At 28.7% G+C, this 20,436-nt stretch overlaps 2 protein-coding genes across 2 annotated transcripts in view; one reads left to right on the top strand and one right to left on the bottom strand.

Moving 5' to 3' along the window:
• Positions 1-20,436, top strand: part of LOC149894945 (NACHT, LRR and PYD domains-containing protein 3-like) — a 226,798-nt gene that overhangs the window by 47,059 nt on the left and 159,303 nt on the right. The gene's annotated exons all lie outside the window — the stretch shown is intronic.
• Positions 4,747-5,655, bottom strand: LOC149894954 (uncharacterized). The gene has a single exon (XM_090076779.1). It carries the CDS (start codon positions 5,653-5,655, stop codon positions 4,747-4,749), a length of 909 nt encoding a protein of 302 aa, XP_089932905.1.

Genomic DNA, 20,436 nt, shown 5'->3' with positions numbered 1-20,436 from the left:
GCACAACTCGGCGAAATGTTACGCGTGGTTTCTGTTACGTGTTTAAAACCCGCTAAAACATAGAGAAAAACACGTTTCAAGAATCGGTTTTCAATCCGAGAAATAAACTTGCTCTTTTTACCGAAACACCAATTATAATTGTGATGTATTTTATTAAATATTCTGTTTTTACGGATGGTTTCACCGTTGCAGAATCGTAGTATGATTTTGTAATAGGTTTTTGTAATGGTTGTGAATGGTTTTTTTTATGAAATTATTTGAAAACTTTTGTAGAGCAGTTTTTGATGAGTAAAGAAGATTTAAAATTGTGTTCCCTGCAACAGCTGCTTCATTTTATATTTTTTTGAAGATTCAACAGTATACTTAGAGTACATTTGGGGAAATATTTGTCAAAAAAATTTTATTAAATATATTTCTACATGTTAAGTAATTACAGTTTTTGTATGTGTTAGACTTTAATGTTTCTGCTTTTCATACATTTGTTGCCTTATGTAGAGTTTAGACCAAGCCTATGCAATATATTAGATATATCTATATTTCTGGTAAATATTTTTTGTTGTTGTTGCCATAATGTACATTAATTTGTTGGATATAAGCAAAAAAAATGTTGGATGTTATAGCAATAGTTGGATGTTATCATATTATCAATAAAATGATAATGTGTATATTGGTAATATGGCAATATTATGGATATATACCTATATTTATATTTTTTCTAATAATTAGGTTTGTTTCCTATATTATAACATTTTACAAGTTTTAGTAGTTATTGCTGTAAAATTAGCAGTTTAACAAAAATGAAGACAGAAAATTCAGCATCATATATAAAAGATTATATGAAGAAATGTCAAGCAGCTTTAGCTGGAAATATATCTTTGGCTTGTGCTTTCAATTTATCTTCATCAAGCTCTCATTCTCAAACTGATTTCTTAGAAGAAATATCAGAAGATAGTGAGAGTAATATTTCAAAGTGTTCTCACAATGATTCCCTAACGATAGCTTTCAAGTAGTCATTCTCATTTAGGTTCCTTAGAAGAAACTGATCCTTTTGAAAGTTCAAGCTCAGAAAATGAAGATACATGTTTAATTAAGCAAACTGTGCATGAACTTTTATCAGTTCTTACCAAATGGGTAGTAAAATACAAACTCCAAAGAGAGTATTTTGATGAGTTGTTAAACTTGAAACAAATTAGTGGTTGTTTTTATCAAGAAGACATTCTAAAAGATTCTCACACTTCACTGCGTATGCCTTGTAATGTAGACGTTGATAAATGTAATTGACAGTATGTTTACCTTGGATTACGAAAGGGTATTTTATCAATTTTTCAAAGAAGCATTAAAGAAATTAGGTCTGTTGAAGTGGGCATAAATATTGACAACTTACCTGTACATAAATCATAAATTTTCAATTTTGGCTGATGGAATTTGGCAGCATGGAGTTTCTATTAATGGGATTGAATTGCCATTTTGTGTTCTCTCATTTCTTTGTGATGCACCTGCACAAGCATTTATTAAATGTGTAGTGGGACACACCGCAAAGTTTGTTTGTGAAAGATGCTCAATAGAGGCAACACCAGAAAATCATAGAATAGTTTATTTAAAAACTGGTAGAAAATTGAGAACTGATATAGTTTCGTAAAGGATGTTCTCCAAATCACAAACTATTTGATAGTCCTCTTTTTCAGTTAAATGGAATTTACATCATTAAAGATTTGCACTTGAAGTGACATTTGAACAGGTTACCTTAATAAATGAGTTAGTAAAATTTGAAAACGCCTTTAGGACAATAAAAGAAAAGTTTCAGTGAAAATTTGATGCAAATGGAACTGTGTGTAAGGATGCAAAAGCGCATTGTTATGCAATTTTAGACTCTGATGACGGAAGAAATACAATAAAAAATTAACCTTATGTATGGTAACCATGTGCCAAACAAGCAATATACTGACCATTTGTCATCAACACACAATTTATCTTTGATTTTGTCGACAGTTTTGTTGTCATTAGTGACATGGAAGATTCCTGAAAAACAGTTAAAGACTTATTTGAGTGAAAGGTTAAAGCAAGGAATGAAAAGAGCACTTTCTGCCAAGAGACTGATCAATTTATGCATTTTCTTTAATTTGCCGTTTTTTAAATTTAGATATATGCATATATCTTTATATATATATATATGTATGTTTTTTGAAGTAAAATTTTTGAAGAAATATAGCTACGTTAATTTTTTGGCTTGGAGAAAATAAAGAAAAATAGAATTGTTATAAATAAAATGTAGTAAATAATGAAAGGAACATTAATGTTCCTTTATTGTGATTATTTATTTTCTTTATTATAATATGAGTTGTACGTTGAAAATGATTATCTTAAACGAACAAGTTATTCTAATAAATTAAAATGATTTTAAAAGTTTCCTTGATTAAAACCAGAGTTGTTACGGCATAATATGTCTGTCAGATCTGTCGACATATTTCCAGACATATTTTACATCGACATAAAATATGTCCGAAATATTTTTCTGCCTACCAACTTTGACATAATTTTATGTCTAAAACATTTTCTGCCGACATAAAATATGTCCAAAACATTTTTCTGCCAACTTACTTTGACATAACTTTATGTCTGAGATATTATCTGCCGACATAAAATATGTCCGAAATATTTTTCTGCCTACCAACTTTGACATAACTTTATGTCTAAAACATTTTCTGCCGACATAAAATATGTCCAAAATAATTTTCTGCCAACTTACTTTGACATAACTTTATGTCTGAGATATTATCTGCCGACATAAAATATGTCCGAAATATTTTTCTGCCTACCAACTTTGACATAACTTTATGTCTAAAACATTTTCTGCCGACATAAAATATGTCCAAAATAATTTTCTGCCAACTTACTTTGACATAACTTTATGTCTGAGACATTTTCTGTCGACATAAATTATGTCAGAAACATTTTTCTGTCCACTTACTTTGACATATTTTTATGTCTGAGACATTTTCTGCCGACATAAATTATGTCAGAAACATTTTTCTGTCCACATATTTTGACATAACTTTATGTCTGAGACATTTTCTGCCGACATAAATTATGTCAGAAACATTTTTCTGTCCACATATTTTGACATAACTTTATGTCTGAGACATTTTCTGCCGACATAAATTATGTCAGAAACATTTTTCTGTCCACATATTTTGACATAACTTTATGTCTGAGACATTTTCTGCCGACATAAATTATGTCAGAAATATTTTCTATCCACATATTTTGACATAATTTCATGTCTGAGACATTTGCTGTTTCATATTTTAGAAGAAAAAATCGTACAACTTTATTGCTCATTTCAGATTAATTTGACGAGTAAAACAAAAGTTTCGATTTCCCCTTATTAGAATGTAAAAACTTAGTCTCAAACTTAGTTTTTATTACTGAATGTGGTTTTTATTATTTGGCGTCCTGTGCCACATTAGAAATTATGTTAAGTAGAAAGAAAAGTAGAACTTTTAAAGGGTCGAACCATTTACAGCATAAATTCGACGATCTAATCGTCTACAACATAATAAAAATAGAAAATAACTCTTTGTCACAATATTTAATTCCGTTCCAGGATAGGTCGAATAATTTATGGTCGAAGCAAACCTTATTAAAAATTTAATTTTTCACCAGCGCGGCGTTTCAGGTTAAAATAGAGTAACCATAGGACAACCGACAATTTCAAGCAGCGGTTAGAATGCAATTTTTAGCCGTAAGAAAATCTCTGGCCAAAATTTATCTTTTAATTTAACCGAACCGTCAGAATCGTTTTTTGAAGAGTAGTGATCTTAACCGAAAATTTATTTCAAACAAAACAAATATCAATGTTAATGTTTGGTTGTTAAAATTTTTTTTTCTCTTACACGTTTTTTAAAGAGAAAATATCCCTTTTCAGATTGTAAATGATACAACTCAAACAAATTAACTGGCAATTAAATGCCTAAGAATCAAATATTTATGTCTGCTCTCCTCAATCAAACCACATGGCATTATAGGTTGCTAAACTTTGGAAAATTGGCATTTTTTTTTTATCCAATGGTATTTTATGGCCTTTTACCTTTATTTTGGCATTTTGACACTGAAAAATTTAAGTTCTTGAAAAAGTATTTATTTTGGAAAAAAAGTTGAAAATAATTTTTGCCCCTCAAGGATTTTTAAGGATAATAAAAAACACCTATTGACTTCCGATCCGAAGATTAACTAGTTGATTTCATTGATGAAATTTGTTCAAAATAAAGTGACGGAATCGTTTTGAAACAGCCGCGATATGAAAAAGGGCATTATTATGGCATTTTACATTCACGCTTTTGGCATTTCACATGTAAAAAATGTTGGCAAAACTGAATTTAATTGTCAATTAAAACGACTAAAATATGACGACTTGGAATGCTCGCTTCCACGTTTGAGACATTAAAACGATTTTCCTAGCCGCATTAAAAAAGTTCTTGATGCTGGAGCCTTTTGATCCAAATGCTATTCAGTTGTAGATTTTTATTTCCCGGCCGTTTTAATCATAATTCTGTTCTCAAAATTAACTTTGACTTTTTGTGCTAGAATTCTGTCAAATACTTTGCTAACTCAAAAGCTAAAAGAAATTTATTACGTCATAAAAATTTTTTTTTTATGTTTCGACTCTAAAAAGGTTTTCAGAACTCGATTCTTGCACTGGGGCGCCATAAAAAATTGACTAATAGAAAATGTGAAATGCTCAGCTTTTTAAACAAATTTTATTTTATCAATTAAATCTAGATTATTTTTTACCACCATAATAGAGTCTAAGAAATCATTTGAAATGCGAGAACGTAGATGGCTATAAACCAAAGCGAATCCAGAGAAATCACGTTCAACTTTTACGCTGGAGAACGCTGCACCATAAACTACTTGCGAGATTTCATAGAGCCGATTCCATTTCGTTTTCTGGTTTTTCTTCCAGTACGCAAGAATGTTGAATTCAACGTCTAATGACACTCGTGGTTCATTAAGAGCCCATTTTAAAATTAATTGACGAATATCTTGATCTGATTCTAAAGCTGCATTAGGAACACCTTGTCTGGTTCCTCCTCCAGTATAGTCAATGAAACGGCGTACTTTTTCAGCATCAATTTCTTCTGAGTTCATCGGAATCATCTCTTCAGAAGTATTTGAGGAATATGACGCATTTAATTGCATGGATTCTTCTGCTGATGAAGAACTTGATTGTTCTCGTTGAGTACAAAGTTTTTGATGGATTTTGATTAGCTGTATAATTCCTCTATTCAACATTTCTGTATTAAACAGTTGATGACCCGATGTAAAGCAAAATCTAGGATCCAGAACTAAAGCAGCAATAAATGCTTCACATTTAAAAAAAACTTGTTCTCGTGTATTGATTGCGTTGGTCAGTAGCATTTTTAATCCCAAATCACCTGCTGGAACGTCCTCAATTTCTATTTTCATTTGAATCCATCGAACGTAGAATTCACTAATTGATAATTTTGCGGATTGAAAATCAATCATAGCCGAATGTATTGGTAAAAATGCATCAAAATATTCATCTATTAAACTCCATGAAGCATCATTTAACTTTAATTGGTTGTGTCTTAGCCTTTGATATGCTTCTGCATTGGTATGGAAATCTTCTATCATCAAAAACGTGGAATCCCAGCGTGGTTCAATGTCTACACGAGGTTTTTTTAGATTTTTAAATGTTTGAATATATGCTATTTTTTTGGATTCGATAGCAACTTTTCTGATGTTATTTAATGCATCTTCAAACATTGATGTTACGTCCTTAGCAGCTAGCTGACACACATGTGCGCCACAAAACATGGCTGAACAGAACGATCCAACTGATTTTTCAACACAAACAGTGTGGGCTTCACTACAATTCCCTTCTTCATTCTCTAAAGCGCCAATATCAATTTCCTCGTCTTCGAAATCTATAAATTCGTCACCATAAATTTCAAGGATCACTTTCATTTGAACTTGTGCATTTTGAAGAATTTTTGAAGCCTTCGTCATGTTCTTTCCTTGATCTGTGCAAGTTGCGTAGATATCATTAGCACATTTTCCAATTTTTCCAATTACATTTTCTAACTGAGCAGCTAAAATTTCGCCAAACTGTCGACCTTCTTGAGTAAGTATGCCTAAGGTTCTGTCAGCTATTTGCCCGTCCTTCACATATCTACAGCTAACTCCAAACACGTTTCTTCCATATCGCGACGCATATCAAACATCAACGAGACAAGAACATTTTCAGTTTCTTCTCTTATGAGAGAAAAAATATTTTCACACGCAAGTTGAATGTAGCGTTTCATGCTATGACGATTTACAACAATTTTGAATTCTTTAAGTGCATTTTTCACTAAAGACAATTGTCCGATTTCATCAGCTGACGCGAAAGACAAGTTACGGTTCATCATTAACTTAATCATTTCTCTAATTAATTGATTTACATCAACATCCAGCTTGATTCGTTTAATTAATTGAATCTCATCGTCATTTCGATTCCTTGTAGCCGAAGTAGCTTCAACTAAGTCGATTTCGCCTGCTTTTTCTTTGTGTTTTCGAACTTTCCTCCTTCTTTACTAATTTCAAGTTGACTTTTCACTTGTTTGTGCAATAAATTATTCTCCATATTTGTCTTTAAATCTTATGGAAAACAAAAACAGTGATAAGAAAATAGTTATTCCAAGATCTATTTATACCACAGGACAATCGTTTAAACCGCGAAAAATGAATAATTAGATTAATAATCGTTTTTTAATGCGGCTAGGAAAATCGTTTTAATGTCTCAAACGTGGAAGCGAGCATTCCAAGTCGTCATATTTTAGTCGTTTTAATTGACAATTAAATTCAGTTTTGCCAACATTTTTTACATGTGAAATGCCAAAAGCGTGAATGTAAAATGCCATAATAATGCCCTTTTTCATATCGCGGCTGTTTCAAAACGATTCCGTCACTTTATTTTGAACAAATTTCATCAATGAAATCAACTAGTTAATCTTCGGATCGGAAGTCAATAGGTGTTTTTTATTATCCTTAAAAATCCTTGAGGGGCAAAAATTATTTTCAACTTTTTTTCCAAAATAAATACTTTTTCAAGAACTTAAATTTTTCAGTGTCAAAATGCCAAAATAAAGGTAAAAGGCCATAAAATACCATTGGATAAAAAAAAAATGCCAATTTTCCAAAGTTTAGCAACCTATAATGCCATGTGGTTTGATTGAGGAGAGCAGACATAAATATTTGATTCTTAGGCATTTAATTGCCAGTTAATTTGTTTGAGTTGTATCATTTACAATCTGAAAAGGGATATTTTCTCTTTAAAAAACGTGTAAGAGAAAAAAAAATTTTAACAACCAAACATTAACATTGATATTTGTTTTGTTTGAAATAAATTTTCGGTTAAGATCACTACTCTTCAAAAAACGATTCTGACGGTTCGGTTAAATTAAAAGATAAATTTTGGCCAGAGATTTTCTTACGGCTAAAAATTGCATTCTAACCGCTGCTTGAAATTGTCGGTTGTCCTATGGTTACTCTATTTTAACCTGAAACGCCGCGCTGGTGAAAAATTAAATTTTTAATAAGGTTTGCTTCGACCATAAATTATTCGACCTATCCTGGAACGGAATTAAATATTGTGACAAAGAGTTATTTTCTATTTTTATTATGTTGTAGACGATTAGATCGTCGAATTTATGCTGTAAATGGTTCGACCCTTTAAAAGTTCTACTTTTCTTTCTACTTAACATAATTTCTAATGTGGCACAGGACGCCAAATAATAAAAACCACATTCAGTAATAAAAACTAAGTTTGAGACTAAGTTTTTACATTCTAATAAGGGGAAATCGAAACTTTTGTTTTACTCGTCAAATTAATCTGAAATGAGCAATAAAGTTGTACGATTTTTTCTTCTAAAATATGAAACAGCAAATGTCTCAGACATGAAATTATGTCAAAATATGTGGATAGAAAATATTTCTGACATAATTTATGTCGGCAGAAAATGTCTCAGACATAAAGTTATGTCAAAATATGTGGACAGAAAAATGTTTCTGACATAATTTATGTCGGCAGAAAATGTCTCAGACATAAAGTTATGTCAAAATATGTGGACAGAAAAATGTTTCTGACATAATTTATGTCGGCAGAAAATGTCTCAGACATAAAGTTATGTCAAAATATGTGGACAGAAAAATGTTTCTGACATAATTTATGTCGGCAGAAAATGTCTCAGACATAAAAATATGTCAAAGTAAGTGGACAGAAAAATGTTTCTGACATAATTTATGTCGACAGAAAATGTCTCAGACATAAAGTTATGTCAAAGTAAGTTGGCAGAAAATTATTTTGGACATATTTTATGTCGGCAGAAAATGTTTTAGACATAAAGTTATGTCAAAGTTGGTAGGCAGAAAAATATTTCGGACATATTTTATGTCGGCAGATAATATCTCAGACATAAAGTTATGTCAAAGTAAGTTGGCAGAAAAATGTTTTGGACATATTTTATGTCGGCAGAAAATGTTTTAGACATAAAATTATGTCAAAGTTGGTAGGCAGAAAAATATTTCGGACATATTTTATGTCGGCAGAAAATTTGTCTTGGACATATTGGACAGATAACAACTCTGATTAAAACTTTAGTATAAACACGTGACAGAATTAGTAAAAATCACGTAAAATTTACGTATTTTTGGTTACGCTTAACCCGTCTCGTACACGTGTTTGATCAAGATTTAAGTTCCAAACCGAAACTTCATTTAATACGCGCTTGAAACCTTATAAGACACGTATTTAAAACCTCAATAAACACGTGTTTGAAACTTCATAAAAGACGTGTCAAACACCAGTAAAATTTCCGTGAAATCTACGTGTTCTTGGTTTACGCCTGGATCGTGACGGATACGTGTTTATAAGGGTTTTAATTCCGAAATTGAAACTAGATGTGCCGACTGGGTTTCTTCTGGTTAAGTTTTATTTTGCAAAACTTGTAGTAAACAGTTAATCAATTTATTGACAATTAAAATATTTGTCAATAAGTTGTTCACAGTCACAGTTCCTATTTGTAATTTAGTCTTGTTTATATAATATAATTAATTTTCAATATTTTAGTTTTTTAGTTACAGACACAATCTTTTCAAAGCTGGTGGACAAGATAAAAGTAAAAATACTGATAGATTACTGTTGTTTAAATTAAATTATTAGTTGGTTTGAGAATGAAGATATAAAATTTATTACAGAGCTGAACTTGAAGTTGTTATTGATAGAGATGTTTCTAATGTTATTTTTTAGTTAAAATAAGTTAAATTGAAGTTAAATTATTTTTATATGAATCCATATAGATTTCAATTTGTAAAACTTTTTTTAAGGAAATTTATATGATGTTTATATGCTTGATCTATTATCCAATGACCAAGCTCATGACCTTTATGGTGCATTAGCTTGTTCTTACAATGAAACTAGAGTAAAGCTTTAAAATTCATATAAACCAAACCTATACAAATAAATTTGTAATAAAAAAAAGAATGTAATAAAAAAATTGAATAAAAAAATATCTATCTGTGCAGAATAACTTGCAATATGTGCATGTCACATAAAACTATTTGTTATTTACAATATACTTTTTGTTGTTTAGCACAATATTTATATAAAGTACTTGTTCCTGGAGCAATAATATACCTGTTTGCTAAAGCTGAGCAGGTCTGAAGAATTCAAGTATGCAGTTTTTATATTTAAAATAAAGGTTTATTTTGATTTTAATTGAGTTTATGTCGTATCCTAGGGAAGATACTTTTAGTAAATGTGGATGGACCAATAATCAAATAAGTGAGATTTTGCATTTTTAAAAGATAATGATTTTCAAGGTTGCTACTTTCCTTATATACAAAAATAAAATCAAAGATAATGCTATTTTACAAATAAAAACTCCTAAATCTATCTATGGCAAATTATTGTCACAAAGAAGGTCTTTGGCTTCAAAATTAGACCTTTCTAATTCTTAAACCAAAATTAGTTGTGAGAGGCAAAAAATTATGTGCCATAATGATAGGTTTACCTTGATGGTCATCTTTAAAAAGGAAGTTATGGGGGATTTAGCAACCACAGAAGATTCTGCTCAAGAAAGATTATTGCAAACCAACCCAGGTCAACAGTTACTGGACTTTTAGTAAGCGTGGATGGACCAATGAACAAATCAGTGAGATTTTGCAATAAGTGAGATCCACAGACTAGTTAATAAAATCGGATATGAAAAAAATACATTTAAGTCCATTTTTTAGTAGTTCCATTTTTAGTTTTGCTTAATAAATAGTTATTTAACATTGTGCAGCTAGCCTTTTTCTAAAATTTGAATAGCCAGTTTATGATTTTTGAATACCCATTTTATATACTAGAAGAGCCAATATTTGGTTTTTTTAAGTAAACTTGGTTTTAACTTTTTCAGTTTTTGGTCTTTCAAGCAACTAGTTTTTGAATATTGTAGTTTTTGGTTTTTGGTTTTTGGTTTTTAAACAGTCAGTTTCTGTTCTTTGAATAGCCAGTTTTATATATTTTTTTACTATATATTGTCATTTTTGATTTTCATTTTTGAAAAATATTTTTTTGAATGCTCACGGTTTTCAAAGTGGATTAAACTTTGGTCCAAAGAATAGTTCTAAATGCATACTCAAAGATATAGAGCACTATAGAAATTTAGTGTTTACACTTCATGTTAATTTTTCGAAAAAAATGTCAATCAGTGATTATTGTTGTAACTTGATGTTTCTTTAATAAATTTAAACTGTTGCATGGAAAGGAGATATTGGTGCAATTCCAATTCAATTTTTTAAAGTAGATAGCTCAATAACAGAGTGCCATTTCATGCAATATTTAAAACTCATCTTAAAAAACCTGTTTTTTTTCTTTCTACAAAATAGTTTTTCAGCAGCTTAGTTGTATTTTTCCTTAGTTGCAGCTTCAAAGGATAATTGAGGCGTTAAGCACTAAAGTGGTCTTATCCTCAATTTTTGTCAATTACATTTTATGTAGCCTATCTCCTCTACTACTCAAAAAAAGTATACTATTTATGAAATAGTAGTATTTATTAGTATAAAAATATTTATCCACATACAGTCGTCTAATTTATAGTTTTAGTTAAAAACTTCTTTTTGTGTTTTCTCAGAATTACTTCCAACAGGCCGCCCCTCCACGCCAATCTGGCTCTCAAGCCTCGTTTAATATAAAGGCATGCTTTTCATTAAATTGTAATTTTATCAAAAAGTTAACATTTTCAGAGCATGTGCGGTCAATCATGAAATATCCAAAGTCTTTAACTAGTCTTAAGATAAAACTATGAATATTTTTGCAATATAATGTCGCATTTCTATGCTTCGGAAGAACGGTGACAAATTACTAGAGCATCCTATTACACTTGTGTCTAGTGAAATAACGAAAGGAGAATATTTTTGAGTTTAATATATGAAACAATGACTTTATATTCCAAATTCTTAATTTTTTCCTGAACTTTTCTAAGATCTGACTTACTATTTCAGTCACAATTTTGACTTTGTGTAGAAAAGTTACATCACCGAAGCATTTCTAAGTAAAACACTTAGAAAATGCTTCGGTGATGTAACTAAGTAAAACAGTGAGAAAGAGTCTATTTACTAAGTAAAACAGTGAGAAAGAGTCTATTTACTAAGTAAAACAGTGAGAAAGAGTCTATTTCAGATTATTGAAGTGAAATAATTTACTTACAATAAATAATTTTAAAGTAATAAAAATACAATCACTGTAGCTAAACAGATATCAATTATTGAGAAAAACACTCACTTACGCTTTGAAAATAGATGACCAAGTCTGCTGTATTTCTTTCTTCTGTAGAATTCCTACTCTTAGGTAGCGAAGCGATAAATGTTTATAATGATAATGATGACATAAAAAATGTTCCTGAAGATGAATTGAAGAGTTAACTACATGAAAATGTTGAAACTTTGACATTTTATTGAAAATAATTTTATTCCAAGAAATCTCATCAAGAAATGACCCAAAAAAACGCGAAAATATAACTTTGCATCAGATTTTAAAAAACGCTTTCTTCAAACATGAAAATACCGTAAAAACGAGGGCTATTTTATAGCATCAGGGTGATATTTTTTATTTTAAAATTTTTTCTTAGTTTTCAAAAATTTGGGATATTTGCAAAGATGAAACATGATGAATTATGATTAACTTTAAAGTATATTAGGGCCTCAAAGTAAATTTGTAACAAAGACTACCATTCACTCGGATTTTAATACCATTCATCATAGGGATAGAAATGTTACTCAAAGATAGAGTCATAGAGGTTTGTGGCTGTTTAAAACACAAAACTAGAAAATAATTAGGCTAACTTTACTGCCCGTTACCTAATTTTTAAAAAAAGTTTAAATAAAACTCTATTTTAAAAAATTTTTCCAAAAGCTGTTGACCGAAAAAATAAGTAGCAAATCTACACTCAGATCAGTCTAATGATGATGATGATGATGATGATGATGATGATGATGATGATGATGATGATGATGATGATGATGATGATGATGATGATGATGATGATGATGATGATGATGATGATGATGATGATTGCGATGGCAATGGCGATGACAATAATGATGATGATGATGATGATGATGATGGATGATGATGATGATGGATGATGATTGATGATTGATGTTGGTGTTTTTATGATAGCAAGCACTCACTACAAAAAAATTGCGAGTTTTTCATTGAACTTACTTCTAAACAATAATAATGAAGGTACTAATATAATAAATAATAAAAACAAAAATAATAATAAAATCAATAATAGTAATGATTTGTTAAGTTAAAAATACTTTTCCACTGAAAAAAAATGAAACAACAAAAGAATGATAGCCACCAAAAACTTGTTATCTTTAACATATGCAGTGTAATAAAGTTAGAAAAAATACTTTAAAGGAGGATAAATTATTCAATATTTAAAAGATGTTTCTCATACAATATAAAACAATTTTAAAAGAAAAATGTTTTAAAAAATGTTGCATTTTTGTTTTCATGTAAACAGGGTCTTAGTATAATCAACAGTTTGAGATTCAAAGAAATTGAGTTTGAATCTCAAACTGTTGATTATACTGAGAAACTGACTTCATGCTTTTTCAGATTGAACAAGTGGTTTTAGCTTATTGCAGTTTTTAGTTAAAATAAAAGACTTATTAGGCTTTTAATAAACATTTTAAATGTTTATTAAAATATTTTAATAGCATTCGCGAATACTATTTTGAAAAATTTTTTCAAACAACTTTGTTATTTATTATGTAAAACTAATCTTTCTTCAAGTGAATTAAGCGGGTTTTTTTAGTTTAAAGATTGCAGTGTATTTAACACACTTGCTGCTTATTTCAAAGTTTATTTAGTCAAAACAATTGAACAAAATTAGAGCAAAACAGAAATATTATGTTAAATTTTTAGATGAGGTAATAACTTTTTCCTTCACTCTTGTACTTGTATTTTTTGAATAAAAGTATGTAAAATCTATAATTAGATTAATTATATATATATATATATATATATATATATATATATATATATATATATATATATATATATATATATATATATATATATATATATATATATATACATACATATACATATATATAAGATATAATTTTTATATATAGGTATAAAATTATTGTTTTTCCCTTCAATTTAACTTTGTTAAATTGAAAAAAAAAAATTATATTTTGGGCTGTGACAGATGTTTTAACATCTCTTACTGCTCAAAAGATCATTTTTCTACTTCAAAATTGGTGACAAGGTTGTTAACTTCAAACATTTGGTTCTAGTTTGTTTTTTCAAATTTAATATTCAATAAAATTCCTTTATTAGAAGTTAAAAATAGTTTCATCAATGTTAAAGCAAATTCAAGTTAATTAAAGTTAACTTAGAAATAATGTAATCAATGCCATCTCAATTTATTCAGTTGAAGTTACGAAAAATATTTTTAAGTCTTTTTTTTGTAAAACTTCAAATCGCAACTTGTTTACAAAAAATGCTTTTAAAAAATGGTTTTTAGAAGAACAGCTTTTGAAATAATTTAAAAATTAAAAACATGATAAAAAGAAAATCTTTTAGCTTAGCAGTGTAAAATAAGTTTAATATGCATGCTCCAATCAATAACTGCCACAGAGAAAATCAAATAATTTTGATTTTGTTTTTGTAAACATCTTTTTGATGTTTTCTTATTCTGCTTTAAATGTTATATTTTTAGTGTTTCAAATTTATGTTGATGTTTACTTTATATGTTGTATTATTTCCAGTAAAAAGTACTGCTACACATTATTAACTAAGATGTCTACTCATCAACTTTGAATAAATTAAGATTAAGTAATTTTTTTAAGGTAAGTTTTAGGTACCTAAATTCTAAATAATTTAACCCCCTCATATAAAATAATTTAACCCCCTCATATAAAATAATTTAACCCCCTCATATAAAATAATTTAACCCCCTCATATAAAATAATTTAACCCCCTCATATAAAATAATTTAACCCCCTCATATAAAATAATTTAACGCCCTCATATAAAGTTGTATAAAATGAAAGTATAAATTTATTTTCCTTTTAAGTGTTTATTACAATTTCAGATTTACAAAATTTAAATTGTTTATCCTCCTTTAAAATATTAAAAATTCTGTAGATGCTTAAAATAAACTAAATCACTTGGTAATAAGATGTTTTTAAAAAAGCATATTTACCAGCATTTTCAAAAAATGCTCCTTTAAAAAAAATTTCAGACATGAACATAACATATATATGTTAATCATATTTGTATGCATGTCATTTTAAAAATGAAAGGTATCTGTTTTTTGCTTCAAGATTCTTAAATTTATGTCAAAATGAATAAAATGATAAAAAATATTAATTTTTAAGAATAGATTAAAGTAAGCGTTTAAACGGTATGCACAGTTTAAAGGTAGTTTTATTGTTTTTGACCATAAAAAATTTAACACCAATTTTTGACTTTATTACACGACCAGAATTTTTTTTTTTTTCGATCACAGAAAAATGCCAATTTTGACTTTTGAAGATTACAAGACCGTAACATAATTAAAATTTTGGACAAAAATGTGTATTCCTTATTACCAGGGAATGAATAAGTATTGATATGTAAATGTATGCAATGTATAATATAAATCCTTTTTGATCTTTATTTTGAAATCGACTTATATAAGCGTTCCAGAGACAGGAGGCGTTTTTAAAGTTTTGTAGTTTCTTTACCATTTTAATGCTTTTGACCATAACATGGTCTCTTTAACGATGTCAAAAGGTTATTAACAAAATGCCATGTTAAGAAAAGCTTAACAAAATATTAATGTTAGTCTTAATTTTTTGATGTTTCTATGATCACAACTTTCTATTGTACTTTGTAAAGTTTTCAATAATTAGTTATGCTTCAGTTAGAAATATTTTTTTTCTTCTTTTAGCTAGTAAATGGAGTTTAATTAATATAATGATATTGGTTGCTTATGCCAAAAAATATCAATTAACAAATTTCACTTTTTGAATTTTCGACGAGCCACAGGATAAACGATTTTAAATTTATTTCCCCTTTTTTTTTTGTTTTCATTTCTAATTAAATAAGAAGCTTTTCTATATAATAAAATTTGATACTTTTTTTCTTAGATTTTCTACTAAAAGTTCGTCCGAGTAGTGGTAAGAATTATTTATTATTTTAATTTGTTTAGGGAAGATTTTACGTGATCAATGCTTTGAAAATGCGATTGCTTTATTTTCAAGTACATTTCTTCGGTTCGTTTCCGTGCCACAAATTTAAAATAATTAATGAGTTCGACTACTTTTCTTCTCTCATTTGCAAAATACCATTTAGCATTTCTAGCTAAAAATGCTCCTTTTTCTATAAAAACACGGGAAGAAACTCTTTTGAAGAAAGTTTCAAAAGCTGAAGGGAAATAGTGAAGATTTTTATGACGTGAGTTTTTTCGGTCTGTTTTAGGAAGAAAATGGCTCTCACGACTTTCAGTATATTATAGAGATTCAGTATTTTACTAATTGTAGTGTAAATGATGTTATTATCAGTTGTGTTTATCTAATTAGATAGATTGTTTTGTCAGTTTTATTTGATAGCCTCGTTTTTATGATAAACTTTAGTTTTAACATATTTTCTATTTTCTGAGGTTTCCTTTTCAGTGTCAGTTTTATTACTTTGTAAATTGTGAGAAAATAGTTATTAGTTGTCAATTTGTTACGTATCAATAGGTAGAAGACAACTGTAAATGTTTATATTGAAAAACACTCCTTTTCCTTGTAAATTTGAAACCGTAAACATTAGTTGAAGTATTGCTTTCACTCATCCGTTAAAATTCTTTTTGAAAATCATTTTCACTGTGACAAAAGACCATCAGCAACATTTTGACAAATAGCGTTATTTTACACTTGTGATTTACTTTACTAGCCTTCGAAAATTGACTTCGTTCGACCTTATCAGTAGATCAATTCAAGAGGGCGATACAGCCAAATAACCTCTTATTCTAGTTTTATGTAAACTCTTTTGTCTAAACAACTTCTCTCTAAAAACACCCCTCCCCCATCCACTACTTCTCACCACTTGAAAAATAGGATGTTAGGTTAAAATAAATAGATAAGATAGCCCAGCAAGCACACAACGTTGAAATAGCGTTGATCGACGTTGATCAACGTTATTTCAACGTTGTTTCAACGTTGTGTGCTTTGCTGGGAGGGTAGTAGCTCCTTTTTCTCCTCTCAGCCAAGTCTCTAGTTATTTATTTTCTTGTAAGCTATTTCTTTCAATAAAGAAAAAATAAGTTTACCGCTAAAATAAAGCGCATCGCTTTTGTTTCGACTCTAACAGTTCTATTCTGTATTTTTATCGACTTGTTGAACTTAATTTTTCCCTTTAAAAACGACACTTTGAATCTGAACTCAAACTCGGCTTTATTTATTATGCAGTTTTTACCCCCTGAAAATGTAACAAGAGTTCAAAAAGATGAATTTTTGATATCAGAGTTTTAATGTTTCAATTGAAAGTTACTTTAATAAATTCTTTTTTATATTTAATATTTGAGGGGTATAAGGGAAAATAGTATGTGATTTTTTAGAAATTTCAAAAAAAATATTTGGCGACGTTTTGTCATAATTTTGTAAAACAGATTGTTACTCGATGTTGGGTTTTTCAGAAATAAAAATATTAGGGGTGTGGCTGTAAAGAGCTGAAATGATCTTTTGATATTTCTAGAACTTTTGTAGCAGCAGCGAGACAAACCCTGTTTTTAAGTCTTAGAGAATATTTTTAATCACTTATTTTAACGCATCGTTTTGGATTTTACACTTTGCAGTTAATACATAAGCTTGTATCCAATCTGTACCATACGCGGATAGCAATATTTAAAAATCTACGAAAATTGAAGTTCGATGTTAATCTCTATTACCTTTAAAATCAAACAGAAATCTTTTTTGAAATAAGGTTGCAAAATATAGTCGAAAGAGATATAATGGCTCCCTTGGGATTGTAATATGCAACATATAGGAAATGTTTAAAATACCTTATGTTTATTGATACTATTACGATATTAATGATATTATTGTTTAATGCTAATATTACGTTTAACGATGAAACGAAACAAATTATATAGAGCGTTGAACAAATCAGATTTTAGCAGGTTTTTTTTTTTTTTGTTTTTTTTTTTGTTTTTTTTTGTTTCTGGTTTTGGTTTCTTTGCTTATTCAATATGTGGTCTTCTTTAGTCAGACTGACTGCTTTTCTTATGATATTGATTTAAATTTAAAAATGAAAAGCCTCACTTTAAAATTTCACTTATAAATAACATTTTTTACCTGCATTCTGTATATTATGACTTTTTTGGTTAACAGAAGCAAACTCTTCTGTTAACCAAAAGTCTCTCATAACTTTAGATAGAAAGATAAGAGTTGAGTTATAGATATTTTTATTATAATGCAAAAATTTCTCTATTTTTACAAAATTGAAAGCAAGTATTTTTTGTTTGTTTAAAATACTAAAAAAAAGTATAAAAACTTCAATCGCGTTCTTACTTTTAAGAATTGTCATAAGATGCTCTTAACATTCTCACGAAAAATGAGAATAAAAAGAATATAGAGATTTTCAGGAGAGCTGAGAATATGTAAAGCGTGACATGATAAAGTAAGCCAAGAGAGCGATTACAAACTGTAGTTCCACATTCCACGTTTGAGTTTTCAATTACAACTAAACCCTCACTCTGTTTGATGTTTTAAAACAACTCTGTGAGCAAACGGATTTTATCTTGATTAATTTTTTGTTGCAAACAAATAAATATTAACAATAATATTAATATACTATTTTTCTTCATATGAAGGTCTTTCTTCAGTTGATCGGAAGTTGTTCTTGGAATGCTTCTTTGAAGCGCAGGCGTCGATTACAGAGGACTTGAAAAGATCAATTAATGAACGTCGTTGGGGGATTGTTATAAAAAATGGAAAAACTGCTATTGAAGTTTCACATGAGAAATATTTCATGCAGAAATTTTTTGACGCAGGATGCAAGTTGAATCATTTATGGGTTGATAAAAATATTTTATCTGAGGATGAGAAAAAACTTGTCATTTTAAGTTCGACCAACGTTCGTGATGTCAATTTAAATCATCCAGTGAAGATCGATGGATGGACACCGACACATAAAATTGAATGGTTGCGGATAAGCACCCATTATACTTTCGTATCAAAGAACGAGTTCGAAGGCTTCTTTCTTCCGTGGATTCGACTCGCTGATGAACTAAATATTTACCTTCACGACGACACGAACTTCATCGACGATATTTGCGAATGGCTTCGTGGTTCGAATTTCAGGAGGTTGATGATTTCTACCGACAACAGTGGAGAATGTTTTAATAACATCGAAGAGTTTAAAGAAACACGAAAAAATGTTTAAAATATTAAATAAAAAATAAATACAACTGCAAATATGTAAAAAGTATATGTAATACAAGAATGTTTTTATAACTTCGAAGAGTTGAAAAAGTTGAAGTGATACGAAATACTTTTGATGGTTTAAATATTTTTAATATGTTAAATAAAAATGTTAAATGTATAAGTAATGCAAGAATTATTTATGAAATGAAATGTTAAGTAATTTTAAAAAGAAAAAAAACAATTTTCTTATAAAATATGAAAAGTGGAAAAAAAATGGAACGATCTTCATTTTTATTTGGAGTTTTTGTTGCAAATATTTGTTGTTTATTAAAACTTAAAAATGTTTTGTTAAATTCTTCAGAAAATCACAAAAATAGAATAAAATGATAATATTTTAATGTAATAATAATAATTGAAATATAAAAAGATTACCTTGGTTTTATTGTTGTTGTCAATGGTGACAGTTAAAAAAAAAAATCGAGTTTTTAAGATGAGATTCGAAATTTTTTGAGAACGGAAAGTTTTTTTATTAGTTGTTAAGAAGTAAAAAAAAATTGGAATTTGGAAAATTGAAAAAAAAGTTCGAACGGTAGGCATTTTTTTTTTTCTCAAAGGAAGATAATAGCTTAAAAATTCTTTTTTTGTAAAAAATTACTTGAATTTTATTAGATAATTTGTTTCGTGAAATTTTTGGTTGTTTTCTAATGAAGTTTTTTTCAACTCTAATCATTTATATTAACTGATTTCATTTTTCATACAATTTATACTTGCCGTTTCCATAGAAATTAAAATTATCTTAAGTGAAAAAAGTCTGAAAAAAATTTTGTTCAAGATAGGTCTCAAAGAGGTATGGGGCATACTCTAATTTCTAGAACGTCGATAATGATCTTGAATGAGGATGATTTGCAAAAAGTTTCTAACAAGAAATCCCTCCCCTGACCCCTAACTGGCCTATTCCTAGAACTACGTCTTCTAAAAGTCTGAAAATTTTTTTGCTTATTCCAAAAACAAGATCGATATTTGTAGGTCAACTATTTGTTTTTACTGTCTATAATTGTTTTGTTTTAACAATTGTAATGTTTATAATTTAATCATTAACTGATATCGATTAAATCTCTGTAGTTTTTAGGAGTTGGACTAATTACATCACTATTTAATGTCATTATTTTGTTTTTATTTGCAGATTTTAGAGAGAAACGAGCTCGCTGCTCAAAGCGTGAGGCAATTGACCGTAATGAGCCAGCTGTTGTTTTTACGAGCAAGAGCAAATTTAAGATGTATTCAATGTTCCTTTTTATTAAAAGAACTTCCAACGAGAGAAATAGAAAGAAAAAAAAAATGACAGAGTTATTTTTAGCACTACAATATAACGCTAAAATAGTAAAAGCAAAAAAAAAAAATAATAGTAAACAACTTTAAGGCAAAGTATCGTTATTTTATTTATCATTCTATTTCGTTAAATGTTAATTATTATAACAC

This window comes from Hydra viridissima, unplaced genomic scaffold (genome assembly GCF_058129835.1).
Source record: "Hydra viridissima isolate aposymbiotic clone 2 unplaced genomic scaffold, HvirCarnegie_v1 scaffold_1, whole genome shotgun sequence".
NCBI lineage: Eukaryota > Metazoa > Cnidaria > Hydrozoa > Anthoathecata > Hydridae > Hydra > Hydra viridissima.
The sequence above is the reverse complement of the archived record's forward strand: the minus strand, read 5'-3'. Positions and strand labels throughout refer to the sequence as shown.

Bases quoted from the DNA above. Each gene is read 5' to 3' on its own strand.
- LOC149894954 (XM_090076779.1), bottom strand. From the start codon at position 5,655: ATGATAGAAGATTTCCATACCAATGCAGAAGCATATCAAAGGCTAAGA.